Here is a 19,936-nt window from a genome sequence, read left to right as displayed (position 1 = left end):
AACACACTAGTATATAACATATATGGACACTATATAGAGAACTACTGAAAGGACGACACCAGACTGCGACGTGTGACACATAGAAGACGTATGAACAAGAAATATATCAATGTCCTAATCCAGAGATCAGAGTCACCCAAGTTATATATAATGTCTGATCTACAGGAAGCCACAATGTTATCTCCTAGATTTCACTAAACTCACCTATATATATCCCTCACCTATACCTCACTCACTCATCTATACCTCACTCACCTCACCTATACCTCACTCACCCCACCTATACCTCACTCGCCTCACCTATACCTCACTCACCCCACCTATACCTCACTCACCCCACCTATACCTCACTCACCTCACCTATACCTCACTCACCTCACCTATACCTCACTCACTCCACCTATACCTCACTCACCTCACCTATACCTCACTCACTCATCTATACCTCACTCACCTCACCTATACCTCACTCACTCATCTATACCTCACTCGCCTCACCTATACCTCACTCACTCATCTATACCTCACTCACCTCACCTATACCTCACTCACCTATACCTCACTCACTCATCTATACCTCACTCGCCTCACCTATACCTCACTCGCCTCACCTATACCTCACTCACTCATCTATACCTCACTCACCTCACCTATACCTCACTCGCCTCACCTATACCTCACTCACCTCAACTATACCTCACTCATCTCATCTGTACTTCACTCACCTCACCTATATATATATCCCTCACCTATACCTCACCTATACCTCACTCACCCCACCTATACCTCACTCACCTCACCTATACCTCACTCGCCTCACCTATACCTCACTCACCCCACCTATACCTCACTCACCTCACCTATACCTCACTCGCCTCACCTATACCTCACTCGCCTCACCTATACCTCACTCACTCATCTATACCTCACTCACTCATCTATACCTCACTCACCCCACCTATACCTCACTCGCCTCACCTATACCTCACTCACTCATCTATACCTCACTCACCTCACCTATACCTCACTCGCCTCACCTATACCTCACTCGCCTCACCTATACCTCACTCGCCTCACCTATACCTCACTCGCCTCACCTATACCTCACTCGCCTCACCTATACCTCACTCGCCTCACCTATACCTCACTCACCTCACCTATACCTCACTCGCCTCACCTATACCTTACTCACCCCACCTATACCTCACTCACCTCACCTATACCTCACTCGCCTCACCTATACCTCACTCACTCATCTATACCTCACTCGCCTCACCTATACCTCACTCGCCTCACCTATACCTCACTCGCCTCACCTATACCTCACTCACTCATCTATACCTCACTCACCCCACCTATACCTCACTCGCCTCACCTATACCTCACTCACTCATCTATACCTCACTCACTCATCTATACCTCACTCACCCCACCTATACCTCACTCGCCTCACCTATACCTCACTCACTCATCTATACCTCACTCACCCCACCTATACCTCACTCACCCCACCTATACCTCACTCGCCTCACCTATACCTCACTCGCCTCACCTATACCTCACTCACCCCACCTATACCTCACTCACCCCACCTATACCTCACTCACCTCACCTATACCTCACTCGCCTCACCTATACCTCACTCGCCTCACCTATACCTCACTCGCCTCACCTATACCTCACTCACCCCACCTATACCTCACCTATACCTCACTCACCTCAACTATACCTCACTCACTCATCTATACCTCACTCACCCCACCTATACCTCACTCGCCTCACCTATACCTCACTCGCCTCACCTATACCTCACTCGCCTCACCTATACCTCACTCACCCCACCTATACCTCACCTATACCTCACTCACCTCAACTATACCTCATTCATCTCATCTGTACTTCACTCACCTCACCTATATATATATCCCTCACCTATACCTCACTCACTCATCTATACCTCACTCACTCATCTATACCTCACTCACCCCACCTATACCTCACTCACCCCACCTATACCTCACTCACCTCACCTATACCTCACTCACTCATCTATACCTCACTCACCTCACCTATACCTCACTCACCTCACCTATACCTCACTCACTCATCTATACCTCACTCACTCATCTATACCTCACTCACCTGACCTATACCTCACTCACCTGACCTATACCTCACTCACTCATCTATACCTCACTCACCTCACCTATACCTCACTCACCTCACCTATACCTCACTCACCTATACCTCACTCACTCATCTATACCTCACTCACCTCACCTATACCTCACTCACCTCACCTATACCTCACTCACTCATCTATACCTCACTCACTCATCTATACCTCACTCACTCATCTATACCTCACTCACCTCACCTATACCTCACTCACTCATCTATACCTCACTCACCTCACCTATACCTCACTCACTCATCTATACCTCACTCACTCATCTATACCTCACTCACCTCACATATACCTCACTCACTCATCTATACCTCACTCACCTCACCTATACCTCACTCGCCTCACCTATACCTCACTCACCCCACCTATACCTCACTCACCTCACCTATACCTCACTCGCCTCACCTATACCTCACTCGCCTCACCTATACCTCACTCACCCCACCTATACCTCACCTATACCTCACTCACCTCAACTATACCTCACTCACTCATCTATACCTCACTCGCCTCACCTATACCTCACTCGCCTCACCTATACCTCACTCGCCTCACCTATACCTCACTCACCCCACCTATACCTCACCTATACCTCACTCACCTCAACTATACCTCATTCATCTCATCTGTACTTCACTCACCTCACCTATATATATATCCCTCACCTATACCTCACTCACTCATCTATACCTCACTCACTCATCTATACCTCACTCACCCCACCTATACCTCACTCACCCCACCTATACCTCACTCACCTCACCTATACCTCACTCACCTCACCTATACCTCACTCACTCATCTATACCTCACTCACCTCACCTATACCTCACTCACCTCACCTATACCTCACTCACTCATCTATACCTCACTCACTCATCTATACCTCACTCACCTCACCTATACCTCACTCACTCATCTATACCTCACTCACCTGACCTATACCTCACTCACCTCACCTATACCTCACTCACTCATCTATACCTCACTCACCTCACCTATACCTCACTCACCTCACCTATACCTCACTCACCTATACCTCACTCACTCATCTATACCTCACTCACTCATCTATACCTCACTCACCTCACCTATACCTCACTCACTCATCTATACCTCACTCACTCATCTATACCTCACTCACCTCACCTATACCTCACTCACTCATCTATACCTCACTCACCTCACCTATACCTCACTCACTCATCTATACCTCACTCACCTCACCTATACCTCACTCACCTCACCTATACCTCACTCACTCATCTATACCTCACTCACCTCACCTATACCTCACTCACCTATACCTCACTCACTCACCTATACCTCACTCACCTCACCTATACCTCACTCACTCATCTATACCTCACTCACCTCACCTATACCTCACTCACTCATCTATACCTCACTCACCTCACCTATACCTCACTCACCCCACCTATACCTCACTCACTCCACCTATACCTCACTCATCCCACCTGTACCTCACTCATCTCACCTACATTTTCCTAAACTAAAAAATATATTTGCATACCTCATCCATACTTCACTAGATATATTAAAACATAAATGAGAAAACAGAGACTATACTCCACTCAGAACTGAGTAATACTCTCTGATAGCAGATACTAGAGACTATACTCCACTCAGAACTGAGTAATACTCGCTGACAGCAGATACTGATGCAAAGAGGATTATCTTATGCATTAGAGTCCTTTAATCCATTTTATGTAACGAATGATTGACACAGAGTGGCCCAAACAGGATAGTGGTGTCCAACTTGTAGTAGGATAATATTCTTACACCAGATAACATACTCTACTCAGAACTGAGTAATACTCTCACAGAGCTGATACAAGAGAATATACTCCAATCATAACTGAGTAATACTCTCTGACAGCAGATACAAGAGACTATACTCCACTCAGAACTGAATAATACTCTCTGACAGCAGATACAAGAGACTATACTCCACTCAGAACTGAATAATACTCTCTGACAGCAGATACAAGAGGCTATACTCCACTCAGAACTGAATAATACTCTCTAACAGCAGATACAAGAGACTATACTCCACTCAGAACTGAATAATACTGTCTGACAGCAGATACAAGAGACTATACTCCACTCAGAACTGAATAATACTCTCTAACAGCAGATACAAGAGACTATACTCCACTCAGAACTGAATAATACTCTCTGACAGCAGATACAAGAGACTATACTCCACTCAGAACTGAATAATACTCTCTGACAGCAGATACAAGAGACTATACTCCACTCAGAACTGAGTAATACTCTCTGACAGAAGATAGAAGAGACTATACTCCACTCAGAACTGAATAATACTCTCTAACAGCAGATACAAGAGACTATACTCCACTCAGAACTGAGTAATACTCTCTGACAGAAGATACAAGAGACTATACTCCACTCAGAACTGAGTAATACTCTCTGACACCAGACACCAGAGACTATACTCCACTCAGAACTGAGTAATACTCTCTGACAACAGATACAAGAGACTATACTCCACTCAGAACTGAATAATACTCTCTGACAGCAGATACAAGAGACTATACTCCACTCAGAACTGAGTAATACTGTCTGACATGAGACACCGCAGATAGTACTAGTTATAATAGAGGTGTAGTACTTACACCGTGTCCACCAATCAGCCGTGCAGAGGCCTCATGTCATACCCTGCAGATCTCCGCACCTCTCCCCTATTCCTGCACAGTACACAGTGCGTCCCTCTGCTACACACAGACCGTTCCAGTACTGGGCACATCCAGCCTGTTACATCCCAGGGACATTGGTAAAACGAAGCTTTTGTCAGGAGTCACAAAGAGAAGCCCGGTGACCTCTGCCCCTCGCAGTCCATACAACTCTGCTGAATGGAGGAGGGAGGAGAATGTGAGGACAGGGGAGGCTTCCATGTGCCAGGAGTAACCAGTCACAGAGATCCCTCTATACCTCCCTTACACTACACCACTAGATGGCTAGCTCTGCGGGATATAACCTCCCAATACACCTTTACTCTAGACTGTAAGTTCTCATGTACTAGACTGTAGGCTATACTGACCAGGGTGTCACATTGTCTTATATAACTAGATTGTCAGCTCTGTGGGACACAGCCTCCCAATACACCTGTAATGTAAGCTATAAGCCCCATTGGACCAGTTCTGTCAGTAAATCTCTAGAGTGTAAGCTCCATGGTCACAGATATTCTGAAAGATAGTTCACATCACATTGTATATTTCACAGTGTGCGTAGAGATGTTATAATACTGTAAAACAATAATAAATAATATAACACGAGCACATTCAGCAATAACATGTATCATATGTAGTAAACTACCATACAGAGGACATTCACATCTAATATAATGTACAGTAGATGCCACATATAAACCAATACAACCAGGACCCTTGTCAGAAGAGCTTACAATCTGGCGGGAGACACAGGACAATGATGGATTAGGAAGTGACATTATGTTATTATAATGTACCAGAGCTACTGCTTGTACCTGAACAGTCTGCCGGTCCGGGACGCCGCTGTACACCGGTAGCGAGGGGTTAGTGTGCCGGCCCCCGGCCGTGGTGCTGCTGGACAGAGCAGAGTTTAGCGGCTCATTCTCCATCTTTCTTGTCTGGGAATAAGATCTCTGGGAGAAGCAGCAGCTGCAGAGATACAAACATTAGGGGAAGTCAATAAACCTCACTGTAGATTATAAGGATATTACAAGTCTCCTAGGAACCATTCCCAATGTTATGCACAAAGAGCGCAGAACTCTGAGGTATTATTATCCGTTGTATAGCGTCAACCTATCACATAGCGCAGTACAGAGAATCATCACCTCGGTCCCTGCCCCAACAAGCTTACAATCTATATTCCCTACCACACACAAAGTCATTAACCTGTCAATATGTGTTTGTGGAAGTAAACCCACAGATTTAGGAGGCTGCCATGACTGCAGCGCTGTGCGACTGCAATGCTAACCACTGTGCCATCATTTATTTAGGTAAGATGACATCTAATAGCCACCATATAAACATATATAATCTATACAGTGTATACTAATATATATCATACTTGCCAACACTTCCGGAAAGTCCGGGAGACTCCCGAAATTCGGGTCAGTCTCCCGGGCTCCCGCGAGAGCTGCATTTCTCCCGCATCCCGGGACTCCATTGTCAAATTATTGACAAAACGTAATTTTACTTGTGGGGGCGGGGCCAAATGGACACAATTCGAGGCCCCCGCCCATTAGTCACGCCCCTCTCTCGGACGTCACCTACTGAAAGTAGGTAAGTATGATATATATATATCAGAAAACAACATAAGTATATATATAACTAGATATCTCTATATACAGTAACAATAACTTATAGGGTACAGAAAAAGTGAAGAGGAGATAGAAATACTAATTAATACTATAAAAAATGCTGAAATACTTTCTACCTATGATAAATTTAGTTACATATTTTCGGATATATCAAAATAAAAGTTATAAAAATACTCAAATACTTTGTACCTTAAAACCATTTAAACATTATTGTTAATGCTCCTCCCCCAGGTGTAGGAATATATTTGTTACATCCATATTTATAAGGACTCTCAGATTATTACCATGAACCTTTGAGTGATGGACCTGGATACTATGAGCCCCTATTTATTATATTATATTTGTCTATGTTCAAGGAGCTGCGTGGCTGCAGACAGATCAACGTCCTTTGTTCACCTGTGATATCACATTTTATTTAACATTCCTCCCTTGTTGTATAAGATGTAAATATGGGGATATTACATGTTATGGTGACACCAGAAATTGATCTCTTCTGCATGATATTGGTGACTGAATTTCAAATGAAATATACTATTATTATTTCAGTGTTATATTCTAACGAATCCATTAGCCTGTTAAGAAGAATATAGCTCGACCAAGTTAACCCTTTGAATGCCGGTGTGTGATTTGTTGATACATTTGACTAACAAGCCTAGTGTGTGCTTGCATTTACATTTGTGTAACAGTCTCTGGAGGTGTGAAGAGTTAACCCTTTGATTGCTGGGGTGGGCCTGGCTAACCTGTGGGTATCCAGAAGCCATGTGTGCCAGTGTGGGACAGTATATTGGGTTCCTATTGTCCGTATTCAATAGGTGGTGGCAGAACCTGAAGTGTGTGGGGGTGTGAGAGCTGTTTGGGGCGATTCAGTAGGTCTATAACCTGTGCGATAGGTAGAGAGAGACAGCGGGCTGGAATCATGTGACCTCATACAGCAAACACCCCAAAGTCACGGCAGCTGGGAGCCTGTTCTTGACACAGTGGCTCAGTGGTTAGCACTTCTGCCTCACAGCACTGGGGTCATGAGTTCAATTCCCGACCATAGCTTTATCTGTGTGGAGTAAGGGGGGTAATTGTGGTATCACATATTTCTTCTCACAACGGGAATTGATTCAGATCTCGTTCTATAGTATTGGTGGGCGGCATAGTGCAGATCTTGTTCCTCTGTGTTGGGAGGTATGTTATATAAATAAACCTTAATAATAATAATAATAATAATAATAATAATAATAATATGTTTAAATGGCCACATTATGTAGTGTAGTATTGTAACAGTTTTACATGTGAATTGTGACCTAGAATTAATAATATTCACGCGCAAAGAAAAGTTAAAACATTATAAAATATAACCAATTTAATCTCCAACAGGCAACAATTTATAGTTTATTTTAAGTCTTTGAGTTTAACTCTGAGCTGTGAATCCTGAGGTGTAATTAGGTTAAATGTTCTATTGTTGCAGCAGAAACTCAGCTGTTCCACTTCCATCAAATGTTCCCTGCCCGGTATTACTTACATATCACACATACATGTAACATACATGTAACATACTGAGGGGAGCGGCCTCAGGTACTCGGAATGAGGCACAAGGTTACGTGGGCCCCTCTACAATGAGGTATCAGATACCCTCATACATAAGATGAACTCTACCCCTACAGCTGCCTCCTCTCTCTGGGCACTAACATGGGATCACTGTTCCCTTTAAGTTTCGTGCTCTGGAAACGAAAGTGTTAAAAAGTCGAGTATTCAGGGTTACACTGAATAGCAGATTCTCAAAGCAGCCTTTTATCTCATTAGATTCTTCCTATAACTATTTTGAAGGAAATGTAACAGTGTCAATCCATTTATTAGAAGTGAGCTTCAAAAGGCGAAAACGTATACAACAAAAAAACTTTAAGATGGTAATAAATAATACCAGCAAAAGCAGTGTATAAATAATACCAACACAAGCAGTGTATAAATAATACCAGCACAAGCAGTGTATAAATAATACCAACACAAGCAGTGTATAAATAATACCAACACAAGCAGTGTATAAATAATACCAACACAAGCAGTGTATAAATAATAGCAGCACAAGCAGTGTATAAATATAGTTTTTCAGAACACCATTTAAAAGCTATTTATGAAATAAAATAAAGAAAAAAAAATAGTTAAGGTCTTGGTATAAAACCCATGTGACAGTGTACCCAACGCTCTGTGAGCTCTAATAACAGCTGCCCATGTAGTAGTGGACACGTACAGACAGGACATATTGCCCAGAGCGATTCCTGAAACCTCCTGCACATATTATACAACCCTCAATTCCTCACACGCATCCAGTGACTGCTGTTACTTTCTGTCACAGTTACAATGTATCGCAGTGACTGCTGTTACTTTCTGTCACAGTTACAATGTATCGCAGTGACTGCTGTTACTTTCTGTCACAGTTACAATGTATCGCAGTGACTGCTGTTAGTTACTATCACAGTTACAATGTATCACAGTGACTGCTGTTAGTTACTATCACAGTTACAATGTATCACAGTGACTGCTGTTAGTTACTATCACAGTTACAATGTATCGCAGTGACTGCTGTTAGTTACTATCACAGTTACAATGTATCGCAGTGACTGCTGTTAGTTACTATTACAGTTACAATGTATCGCAGTGACTGCTGTTACTTTCTGTCACAGTTACAATGTATCGCAGTGACTGCTGTTAGTTACTATCACAGTTACAATGTATCACAGTGACTGCTGTTAGTTACTATCACAGTTACAATGTATCACAGTGACTGCTGTTAGTTACTATCACAGTTACAATGTATCGCAGTGACTGCTGTTACTTTCTGTCACAGTTACAATGTATCGCAGTGACTGCTGTTAGTTTCTGTCACAGTTACAATGTATCGCAGTGACTGCTGTTAGTTACTATCACAGTTACAATGTATCACAGTGACTGCTGTTAGTTACTATCACAGTTACAATGTATCGCAGTGACTGCTGTTAGTTACTATCACAGTTACAATGTATCGCAGTGACTGCTGTTACTTTCTATCACAGTTACAATGTATCGCAGTGACTGCTGTTAGTTACTATCACAGTTACAATGTATCGCAGTGACTGCTGTTACTTTCTATCACAGTTACAATGTATCGCAGTGACTGCTGTTAGTTACTATCACAATTACAATGTATCGCAGTGACTGCTGTTAGTTACTATCACAGTTACAATGTATCGCAGTGACTGCTGTTAGTTACTATCACAGTTACAATGTATCGCAGTGACTGCTGTTAGTTTCTATCACAGTTACAATGTATCGCAGTGACTGCTGTTAGTTACTATCACAGTTACAATGTATCGCAGTGACTGCTGTTAGTTACTATCACAGTTACAATGTATCGCAGTGACTGCTGTTAGTTACTATCACAGTTACAATGTATCGCAGTGACTGCCGTTAGTTACTATCACAGTTACAATGTATCGCAGTGACTGCTGTTAGTTACTATCACAGTTACAATGTATCGCAGTGACTGCTGTTACTTTCTATCACAGTTACAATGTATCGCAGTGACTGCTGTTAGTTACTATCACAGTTACAATGTATCGCAGTGACTGCTGTTACTTTCTATCACAGTTACAATGTATCGCAGTGACTGCTGTTAGTTACTATCACAATTACAATGTATCGCAGTGACTGCTGTTAGTTACTATCACAGTTACAATGTATCGCAGTGACTGCTGTTAGTTACTATCACAGTTACAATGTATCGCAGTGACTGCTGTTAGTTTCTATCACAGTTACAATGTATCGCAGTGACTGCTGTTAGTTACTATCACAGTTACAATGTATCGCAGTGACTGCTGTTAGTTACTATCACAGTTACAATGTATCGCAGTGACTGCTGTTACTTTCTGTCACAGTTACAATGTATCGCAGTGACTGCTGTTAGTTACTATCACAGTTACAATGTATCGCAGTGACTGCTGTTAGTTACTGTCACAGTTACAATGTATCGCAGTGACTGCTGTTAGTTACTATCACAGTTACAATGTATCGCAGTGACTGCTGTTAGTTACTGTCACAGTTACAATGTATCGCAGTGACTGCTGTTAGTTACTATCACAGTTACAATGTATCGCAGTGACTGCTGTTAGTTACTATCACAGTTACAATGTATCGCAGTGACTGCCGTTAGTTACTATCACAGTTACAATGTATCGCAGTGACTGCTGTTAGTTACTATCACAGTTACAATGTATCGCAGTGACTGCTGTTAGTTACTATCACAGTTACAATGTATCGCAGTGACTGCTGTTACTTTCTGTCACAGTTACAATGTATCGCAGTGACTGCTGTTAGTTACTATTATGGTATTATTATTATCCAGTATTATTATTATCATCCAGTATGGTTATCTGGTATTATTATTATCTAGTATTATCATCATCCAGTATGGTTATCTTGTATTATTATTATCTAGTATTATTATCATCCAGTATGGTTATCTAGTATTATTATTATCTAGTATTTGTCACTCACCGGAGTGTGAGTGCCTCCACTCTGGTATGTGGTTCTCCATCTTTCCCGCTCACACCTGTGTTGAACATCCTGTCGCACTGGGCATGCGCAGGTCCCTTTAACAACTACACCTGACCACTAATATGATTGATGGATCAATCACCCCTCCCTACTTAAGGCACCTGCAGCGTTAGGTAGTGGCCTGATCTTGATTCTCACTCCCTGTGTGTCTCTGGAGGTGTTCCTGTGTTTAGCTCGTGTCTTCAGTTCCAGCTGATTCCCTGCTCTATTCCTCAAACGGTTCCCATACCGCTACAGACTGAATACTCTCCAGCTCGTGTCTTCAGTTCTCCAGCTGATTACCTGCTCTGCTTTCTCGAGTTACACATTGTTGCTACAGACTATTCGTTGTGCCTGCATATCTGTGTTGGACAAGCCTTCTCACCACAGCGGTGGTACAACTTGCTACACGCAGACCACCGACTACCCCGCTACCTACCAGCACCAGTACAAGTCTCCTCATCTCTACAGTGGTACAACTTGCTCTCCAAGTCACTGACTCATCTCATCTATAGCTGCAAGTCGCTGACTTCCTCACTCATCTCCTATCTACCTGCTGTTCCTTACACTCCAACCATTCACCTCACTGCTCAGAGGTTCGTGGTGTAACTCCGGCCCCTCTGGCAGCATTACCATCTGGTGGAACCTGGGTAGAAACTCCTAGTGCCCGTGACAGTATTATTAGTATCATCCAGTATGGTTATCTAGTATTATTATCATCCAGTATGGTTATCTAGTATTATTATTATCTAGTATTATTATTATTATTATCTAGTATTATTATTATCCAGTATTATTATTATCATCCAGTATGGTTATCTAGTATTATTATCATCTAGTATTATTATTGTTATCTAGTATATTATCCAGTATTATCATTCAGTATGGTTATCTAGTATTATCATCCAGTATGGTTATCTAGTATTATTATTATTATTATTATTATTATTATTATTATTATTATTATCTAGTATTATCTAGTATAATTATTATCCAGTATGGTTACCTAGTATTATTATTATTTAGTATTATTATTATCTAGTAGTATTATTATTATCCAGTATGGTTATTTAGTATAATTATTATCCAGTATGGTTACCTAGTATTATTATTATTATTATTTAGTATCATCTAGTATTATTATCATCCAGTATGGTTATCTATTATTATTATTATTATTATTATTATTATTATTATTATCTAGTATTATTATTATTATCATCCAGTATGGTTATCTAGTATTATTATCATCCAGTATGGTTATCTAGTATTATTATTATCTAGTATTATTATTATTATTATCTAGTATTATTATTATCCAGTATTATTATTATCATCCAGTATGGTTATCTAGTATTATTATCATCTAGTATTATTATTGTTATCTAGTATATTATCCAGTATTATCATTCAGTATGGTTATCTAGTATTATCATCCAGTATGGTTATCTAGTATTATTATTATTATTATTATTATTATTATTATTATTATTATTATCTAGTATAATTATTATCCAGTATGGTTACCTAGTATTATTATTATTTAGTATTATTATTATCTAGTAGTATTATTATTATCCAGTATGGTTATTTAGTATAATTATTATCCAGTATGGTTACCTAGTATTATTATTATTATTTAGTATTATTATTATCTAGTATTATTATTATCCAGTATGGTCATCTAGTATTATTATTATCATCCAGTATGGTTATCTAGTATTATTATTATTATCTAGTATTATTATTATCATCCAGTATGGTTATCTAGTATTATTATCTAGTATTATTATTATCATCCAGTATGGTTATCTAGTATTATTATTATTATCTAGTATTCTTATCATCCAGTATGGTCATCTAGTATTATTATTATCTAGTATTATTATCATCCAGTATCGTTATCTAGTATTATTATGATCTAGTATGGTTATCTAGTATTATTATGATCTAGTATTATTATTATTATTATGATCTAGTATTATTATTATCTAGTATTATTATTATTATCTAGTATTATTATCATCCAGTATGGTTATCTAGTATTATTATTATCTAGTATTATTATTATTATTATCTAGTATTATTATTATCCAGTATTATTATTATCATCCAGTATGGTTATCTAGTATTATTATCATCTAGTATTATTATTGTTATCTAGTATATTATCCAGTATTATCATTCAGTATGGTTATCTAGTATTATCATCCAGTATGGTTATCTAGTATTATTATTATTATTATTATTATTATTATTATTATTATTATTATTATTATTATCTAGTATTATCTAGTATAATTATTATCCAGTATGGTTACCTAGTATTATTATTATTTAGTATTATTATTATCTAGTAGTATTATTATTATCCAGTATGGTTATTTAGTATAATTATTATCCAGTATGGTTACCTAGTATTATTATTATTTAGTATTATTATTATCTAGTATTATTATTATCCAGTATGGTCATCTAGTATTATTATCATCCAGTATGGTTATCTAGTATTATTATTATTATCTAGTATTATTATTATCATCCAGTATGGTTATCTAGTATTATTATCTAGTATTATTATTATCATCCAGTATGGTTATCTAGTATTATTATTATTATCTAGTATTCTTATCATCCAGTATGGTCATCTAGTATTATTATTATCTAGTATTATTATCATCCAGTATAGTTATCTAGTATTATTATGATCTAGTATGGTTATCTAGTATTATTATGATCTAGTATTATTATTATTATTATGATCTAGTATTATTATTATCTAGTATTATTATTATTATCTAGTATTATTATCATCCAGTATGGTTATATAGTATTATTATTATCTAGTATTATTAGTATCATCCAGTATGGTTATCTAGTATTATTATGATCTAGTATTATTATCATCCAGTATGGTCATCTAGTATTATTATTATTTTCTAGTATTATCATCATCCAGTATGGTTATCTAGTATTATCATCATCCAGTATGGTTATCTAATATTATTATTATCCATTATTATTATCATCATCATCCAGTATTGTTATTCTTCTTGGGATATGCCGGTGCTTTGGGCAGTGACAATGGAACCTGATGGGGGCAGGATTATTTCCTGTGCTGTGTCCAAGCAGATAAAACTTCCATCAGGGGGGGGACTGTGCAACGCTGGGCCCTATAGTACAATTTAGGTAGGTGCCCAGCAGTGCCGCTCTAGCCTCCCAAGCTCTCCAAGAGGCAATAGATGGAGCCTCAGGCATGGTGCAGGGCCATCAGATAGGGAGTGGAGGCATCAGCCATGGTGCGGAGGCATCAGACAGGAAGAGAGGGTATCAGACAGGGATTGGGGGCACCGGGCATGGTAAAGGGGCATCAGGCAGAGTGCAGGGGCATCAGGCAGAGTGCGGGGGCATCAGGCATGGTAGAGGGGCATTAGGCATGGTGCGGAGGCATCACAGAGTGCAGGGGCATCAGACAGAGAGCAGAGGCATCAGGCATGGCGTGAAGGCATCATAGAGGGAGCGGGGGCATTTGGCATGGTGCGGAGGCATCAACAGAGTGCGGGGGCATCAGACAGGGAGTGGAGGCATCAGCCATGGTGCGGAGGTATCAGACCGGAAGCGAGGGTATCAGACCGGAATTGGGGGCATCAGGCATGGTAAAGGGGCATCAGGCATGGTAAAGGGGCATCAGGCATGATGCAGAGGCATCATAGAGGGAGCAGAGGCATCAGGCATGGTGTGGAGGCATCAGACAGGGAGCGAGGACGACAGGTGGGGAGCAGGGGCCTCGGAGTTGTATAGTGACCCAGTATTGCCAGTCATCCTCATGTCCGGGCACCGTAGCAGCCACACCCTGTACCCATGATAGTCCTGCTCCTACAGGCGTAGACGCATGTTCCTCTACACTGTAAGCTTGTGATCAGCGCCCCCATTGTCTGCTTGGTAATACCCGGTTTTGCTTTTTTACTTTACATATTCCTGATAGCAAAACGCTTCGGAGTATGCTGGCGCTATATAAATAAATGATAATATTAATAATACACAGACACAGGTAAATTACAGTGTATTTCTCTGGGACCTCCCCAAAATACGACAAAAAAGATCATAAAAAGAGTTTTACAAATATAAAACAAAAGCAGAAACTGCGTCTTATGTGTGTTCAGTGTAAGATCTGCATGACCTGTGCGTTATATATTAATAACAGAGCCCTGTATTGTACCTACAGCACTGACCTTGTCCTGCTCCCCCAGGATGAACATCTGTAATGCCCAGAGCCAGACAGGACAGGCCGGCTGCCTGTTTCCTGGGGGAGGGGGACCTGGTACATTAGCATCTCTTACAGTGTGTGGGGCCAGACATTGCACTGACAGCTGATGGGAGCTAATTAACCCAGCTAGTTCCTGCCCCCTCTGTGTGTCAGCCGAAGGCTGAGAGGAGGGTCCAGGAAACAGTACTCCCAGATCTCAGGAATAGTACTATACAGAGTAATAATACAGCAGCACTGGCTGCATGACATCAGGTGTACAGGAATAGTACTATACAGAGTAATAATACAGCAGCACTGGCTGCATGACATCAGGTGTACAGGAATAGTACTATACAGAGTAATAATACAGCAGCACTGGCTGCATGACATCAGGTGCACAGGAATAGTACTATACAGCGTAATAATACAGCAGTACTGGCTGCATTATATATATAGGGTGACTGAGTGTGCAGTATTATGTATCGGGTTGCACAGTGGTTAGCATTATATAAAGGGTGGCACAGCGGTTAGCATTATATATAGGGTGGCGCAGTGGTCAGCATTATATAGGGTGACTCAGTGGTTAACTCTCTCATAATATATATATAATCACACACCGTGATTAGCATTATATAGGGTGACTCAGTGGGTAGCATTATATATAGGATGGCACAGAGATTAGCATTATATATAGGATGAATCAGTGGTTAGCATTACATATAGAGTGACTTAGTTGTTGACATTCTATAGGGTGGCACAGTGGTAAGCATTATACATAGGGTGACTCAGTCGTTAGCATTATAATTAGACAGGCACAGTGTGTAATATTATGTATATAGGGTGGCACAGTGGTTAGGAATATATATAGAATGGCACCGTGGTTAGCATTATATAGGGTGGAACAGTGGTTAGCATTATATATATGGTGACTCAGTCGTTAGCATTATAATTAGACAGGCACAGTGTGTAATATGTATATAGGGTGGCACAGTGGTTAGGAATATATATAGGATGGCACAGTGGTTAGCATTATATAAAGGGTGACAGTGTGCAGTATATATAGGACGGCACAGAGGTTAGCATTATATATAGAATGACATGGCTAAGGAGGAGTTAGGTGACTGGGGTTATGGTATGGAGTAAGAGGATTTAGGTAAATAGGTTAGGAGTCAGGTGACTGGGGTTATGATTAGGATCAGTTAGGTGAGTGGGGTTAGAGTTAGGAGGAGTTAGGTTAGTGGGGTTAGAGTTAGGAGGAGTTAGGTGAGTGGGGTTAGAGTTAGGAGGAGTTAGGTGAGTGGGGTTAGAGTTAGGAGGAGTTAGCTGAGTGGGGTTAGAGTTAGGAGGAGTTAGCTGAGTGGGGTTAGAGTTAGGAGGAGTTAGGTGAGTGGGGTTAGAGTTAGGTGACTGGGGTTAGAGTTAGGAGGAGTTAGGTGAGTGGGGTTAGAGTTAGGGGGAGTTAGGTGAGTGGGGTTAGAGTTAGGAGGAGTTAGCTGAGTGGGGTTAGAGTTAGGAGGAGTTAGGTGAGTGGGGTTAGAGTTAGGAGGAGTTAGCTGAGTGGGGTTAGAGTTAGGAGGAGTTAGCTGAGTGGGGTTAGAGTTAGGAGGAGTTAGCTGAGTGGGGTTAGAGTTAGGAGGAGTTAGGTGAGTGGGGTTAGAGTTAGGAGGAGTTAGGTGAGTGGGGTTAGAGTTAGGGGGAGTTAGGTGAGTGGGGTTAGAGTTAGGAGGATTTAGCTGTCTGGGGTTAGAATTAGGAGGTGTTAGGTCACCGGGGTTAAAGTTAGGAGGTGTTAGGTGACTCAGGTTAGAATTAGGGGATGTTAGGTGACGGGTTAGAATTAAGAGGTGTTGGGTGACTCAGGTTGGAGATAGGAGGTTTTCGGTGAGTGGGGTTAGAATTAGGAGCAGTTAGCTGTCTGGGGTTCGAGTTAGGAGGAGTTAGGTGACTCAGGTTAGGGTTAGGGGGTGTTAGGTGTCTGGGGTTAGAATTAGGAGCAGTTAGCTGTCTGGGGTTAGAGTTAGGAGGAGTTAGGTGACTCAGGTTAGAGTTAGGAGGAGTTAGGTGAGTGGGGTTAGAGTTAGGGAGTGTTAGCTGTCTGGGGTTAGAATTAGGAGCAGTTAGCTGTCTGGGGTTAGAGTTAGGGGGTGTTAGGTGAGTGGGGTTAGAATTAGGAGCAGTTAGCTGTCTGGGGTTAGAGTTAGGAGGAGTTAGGTGACTCAGGTTAGAGTTAGGAGGAGTTAGGTGAGTGGGGTTAGAGTTAGGGGGTGTTAGGTGAGTGGGGTTAGAGTTAGGGGGTGTTAGGTGACTCGGGTTAGGGGGTGTTAGGTGAGTGGGGTTAGAGTTAGGAGGAGTTAGGTGAGTGGGGTTTGAGTTAGGGGGTGTTAGGTGACTCAGGTTAGGGTTAGGGGGTGTTAGGTGAGTGGGGTTAGAGTTAGGAGGAGTTAGGTGACTCAGGTTAGAGTTAGGAGGAGTTAGGTGAGTGGGGTTAGAGTTAGGGAGTGTTAGCTGTCTGGGGTTAGAATTAGGAGCAGTTAGCTGTCTGGGGTTAGAGTTAGGGGGTGTTAGGTGAGTGGGGTTAGAATTAGGAGCAGTTAGCTGTCTGGGGTTAGAGTTAGGAGGAGTTAGGTGACTCAGGTTAGAGTTAGGAGGAGTTAGGTGAGTGGGGTTAGAGTTAGGGGGTGTTAGGTGAGTGGGGTTAGAGTTAGGGGGTGTTAGGTGACTCGGGTTAGGGGGTGTTAGGTGAGTGGGGTTAGAGTTAGGAGGAGTTAGGTGAGTGGGGTTAGAGTTAGGGGGTGTTAGGTGACTCAGGTTAGGGTTAGGGGGTGTTAGGTGAGTGGGGTTAGAGTTAGGGGGTGTTAGGTGACTCGGGTTAGAGTTAGGGGGTGTTAGGTGACTCGGGTTAGGGGGTGTTAGGTGAGTGGGGTTAGAGTTAGGGGGTGTTAGGTGAGTGGGGTTAGAGTTAGGGAGTGTTAGGTGACTCAGGTTAGAGTTAGGGGGTGTTAGGTGACTCAGGTTAGAGTTAGGGAGTGTTAGGTGACTCAGGTTAGAGTTAGGGAGTGTTAGGTGACTCAGGTTAGAGTTAGGGGGTGTTAGGTGAGTGGGGTTAGAGTTAGGGGGTGTTAGGTGAGTGGGGTTAGAGTTAGGGGGTGTTAGGTGACTCGGGTTAGGGGGTGTTAGGTGAGTGGGGTTAGAGTTAGGAGGAGTTAGGTGAGTGGGGTTAGAGTTAGGGGGTGTTAGGTGACTCAGGTTAGGGTTAGGGGGTGTTAGGTGAGTGGGGTTAGAGTTAGGGGGTGTTAGGTGACTCAGGTTAGGGTTAGGGGGTGTTAGCTGTCTGGGGTTAGAATTAGGAGCAGTTAGCTGTCTGGGGTTAGAGTTAGGAGGAGTTAGGTGAGTGGGGTTAGAGTTAGGGGGTGTTAGGTGAGTGGGGTTAGAGTTAGGGGGTGTTAGGTGAGTGGGGTTAGAGTTAGGGGGTGTTAGGTGAGTGGGGTTAGAGCTAGGAGCAGTTAGCTGTCTGGGGTTAGAGTTAGGAGGAGTTAGGTGAGTGGGGTTAGAGTTAGGGGGTGTTAGGTGACTCAGGTTAGGGTTAGGGGGTGTTAGGTGAGTGGGGTTAGAGCTAGGAGGAGTTAGGTGTCTGGGGTTAGAATTAGGAGCAGTTAGCTGTCTGGGGTTAGAGTTAGGGGGTGTTAGGTGAGTGGGGTTAGAGTTAGGGGGTGTTAGCTGTCTGGGGTTAGAGTTAGGGGGTGTTAGGTGAGTGGGGTTAGAGCTAGGAGGAGTTAGGTGTCTGGGGTTAGAATTAGGAGCAGTTAGCTGTCTGGGGTTAGAGTTAGGGGGTGTTAGGTGAGTGGGGTTAGAATTAGGAGCAGTTAGCTGACGGGCTATCCCAGACTTAGTCAGCATGTTAGAGAGAACCTGGATATATTGTGATGCTTTCTGATGAAATACAGATTAAGGGAACTGTTCCTGTCTCCGCTGCCTTTTATCAGCAATACTGCTGAATGTCCTGATATATGAAGGGATCTCAGAGTTGCGGGAGGATTTGCAATATCCCTATAATGTACAGTGACGGTAATACCAGGTGTATCTCCTGACACATAGCTGGAGGGCCCAAGGACTCGGACCATGTGCTGACACTCGTATAACTCTCCCTGTAATCCACCGTCCAGCCATCATCACACCATTATTATCAGGGAGGGGGAGGGTGGGTTCACCCAGAGAAACAGAATAAAGAGCGGGGTCTTACCAGTGACTGAATCCTCCGGCATCCCACCTCCAGGAAGCTTTTGTTCGGCTCCTGTGCTGCTGCCTATATGCCCCCTGCAATCACATACACTCACAGGATAAGATTCACAGCCTCATTTCCACATGATTATGATGTTGCCTAGCGACATCCAACCAGGAGCGGAGCTGTGTTTTAGTATCTGCCTGTGCTGTATACAGCGCTCGTCGCTCATTCTCCATTATTTACATTATTACTACAGACTCTCGCCCCAAACGCCCTCGCTGGCCAGTGAGGGCGAGACGCGGCTCAGCAGCCTATTGGGAACATTTTAAAGGGAATAATGCAGGTAGCCCTGTGCCCCGGCCCAGGTAGCCCACT

General features: G+C 42.1%; 1 protein-coding gene across 4 annotated transcripts in view; it reads right to left on the bottom strand.

Annotated features, from left to right (window-relative positions):
* The window catches only part of PHC2 (polyhomeotic homolog 2), a 72,689-nt gene extending 52,975 nt beyond the window's left edge, over positions 1-19,714 (bottom strand). For 3 of the 4 annotated variants that reach the window (XM_075191067.1, XM_075191068.1, XM_075191069.1), the window contains exons 1-2: positions 19,580-19,714; positions 5,718-5,871 (exon numbers count right to left, since the gene is read on the bottom strand). In XM_075191067.1, the coding sequence (XP_075047168.1) occupies positions 5,718-5,831 (114 nt within the window). In that variant the 5' untranslated portion in view covers positions 5,832-5,871; positions 19,580-19,714. Of the gene's footprint in view, positions 1-4,848; positions 4,989-5,717; positions 5,872-19,579 lie in introns of those variants that run through there. The other variant, XM_075191070.1, reaches the window with a different exon arrangement.
* Positions 19,715-19,936: the final 222 nt, after the last annotated feature.

The sequence above is a fragment of the Mixophyes fleayi genome, chromosome 11, assembly GCF_038048845.1.
Source record: "Mixophyes fleayi isolate aMixFle1 chromosome 11, aMixFle1.hap1, whole genome shotgun sequence".
NCBI classification, from domain to species: Eukaryota; Metazoa; Chordata; class Amphibia; order Anura; family Limnodynastidae; genus Mixophyes; species Mixophyes fleayi.
This window is presented reverse-complemented; position numbering and strand designations above follow the sequence as displayed.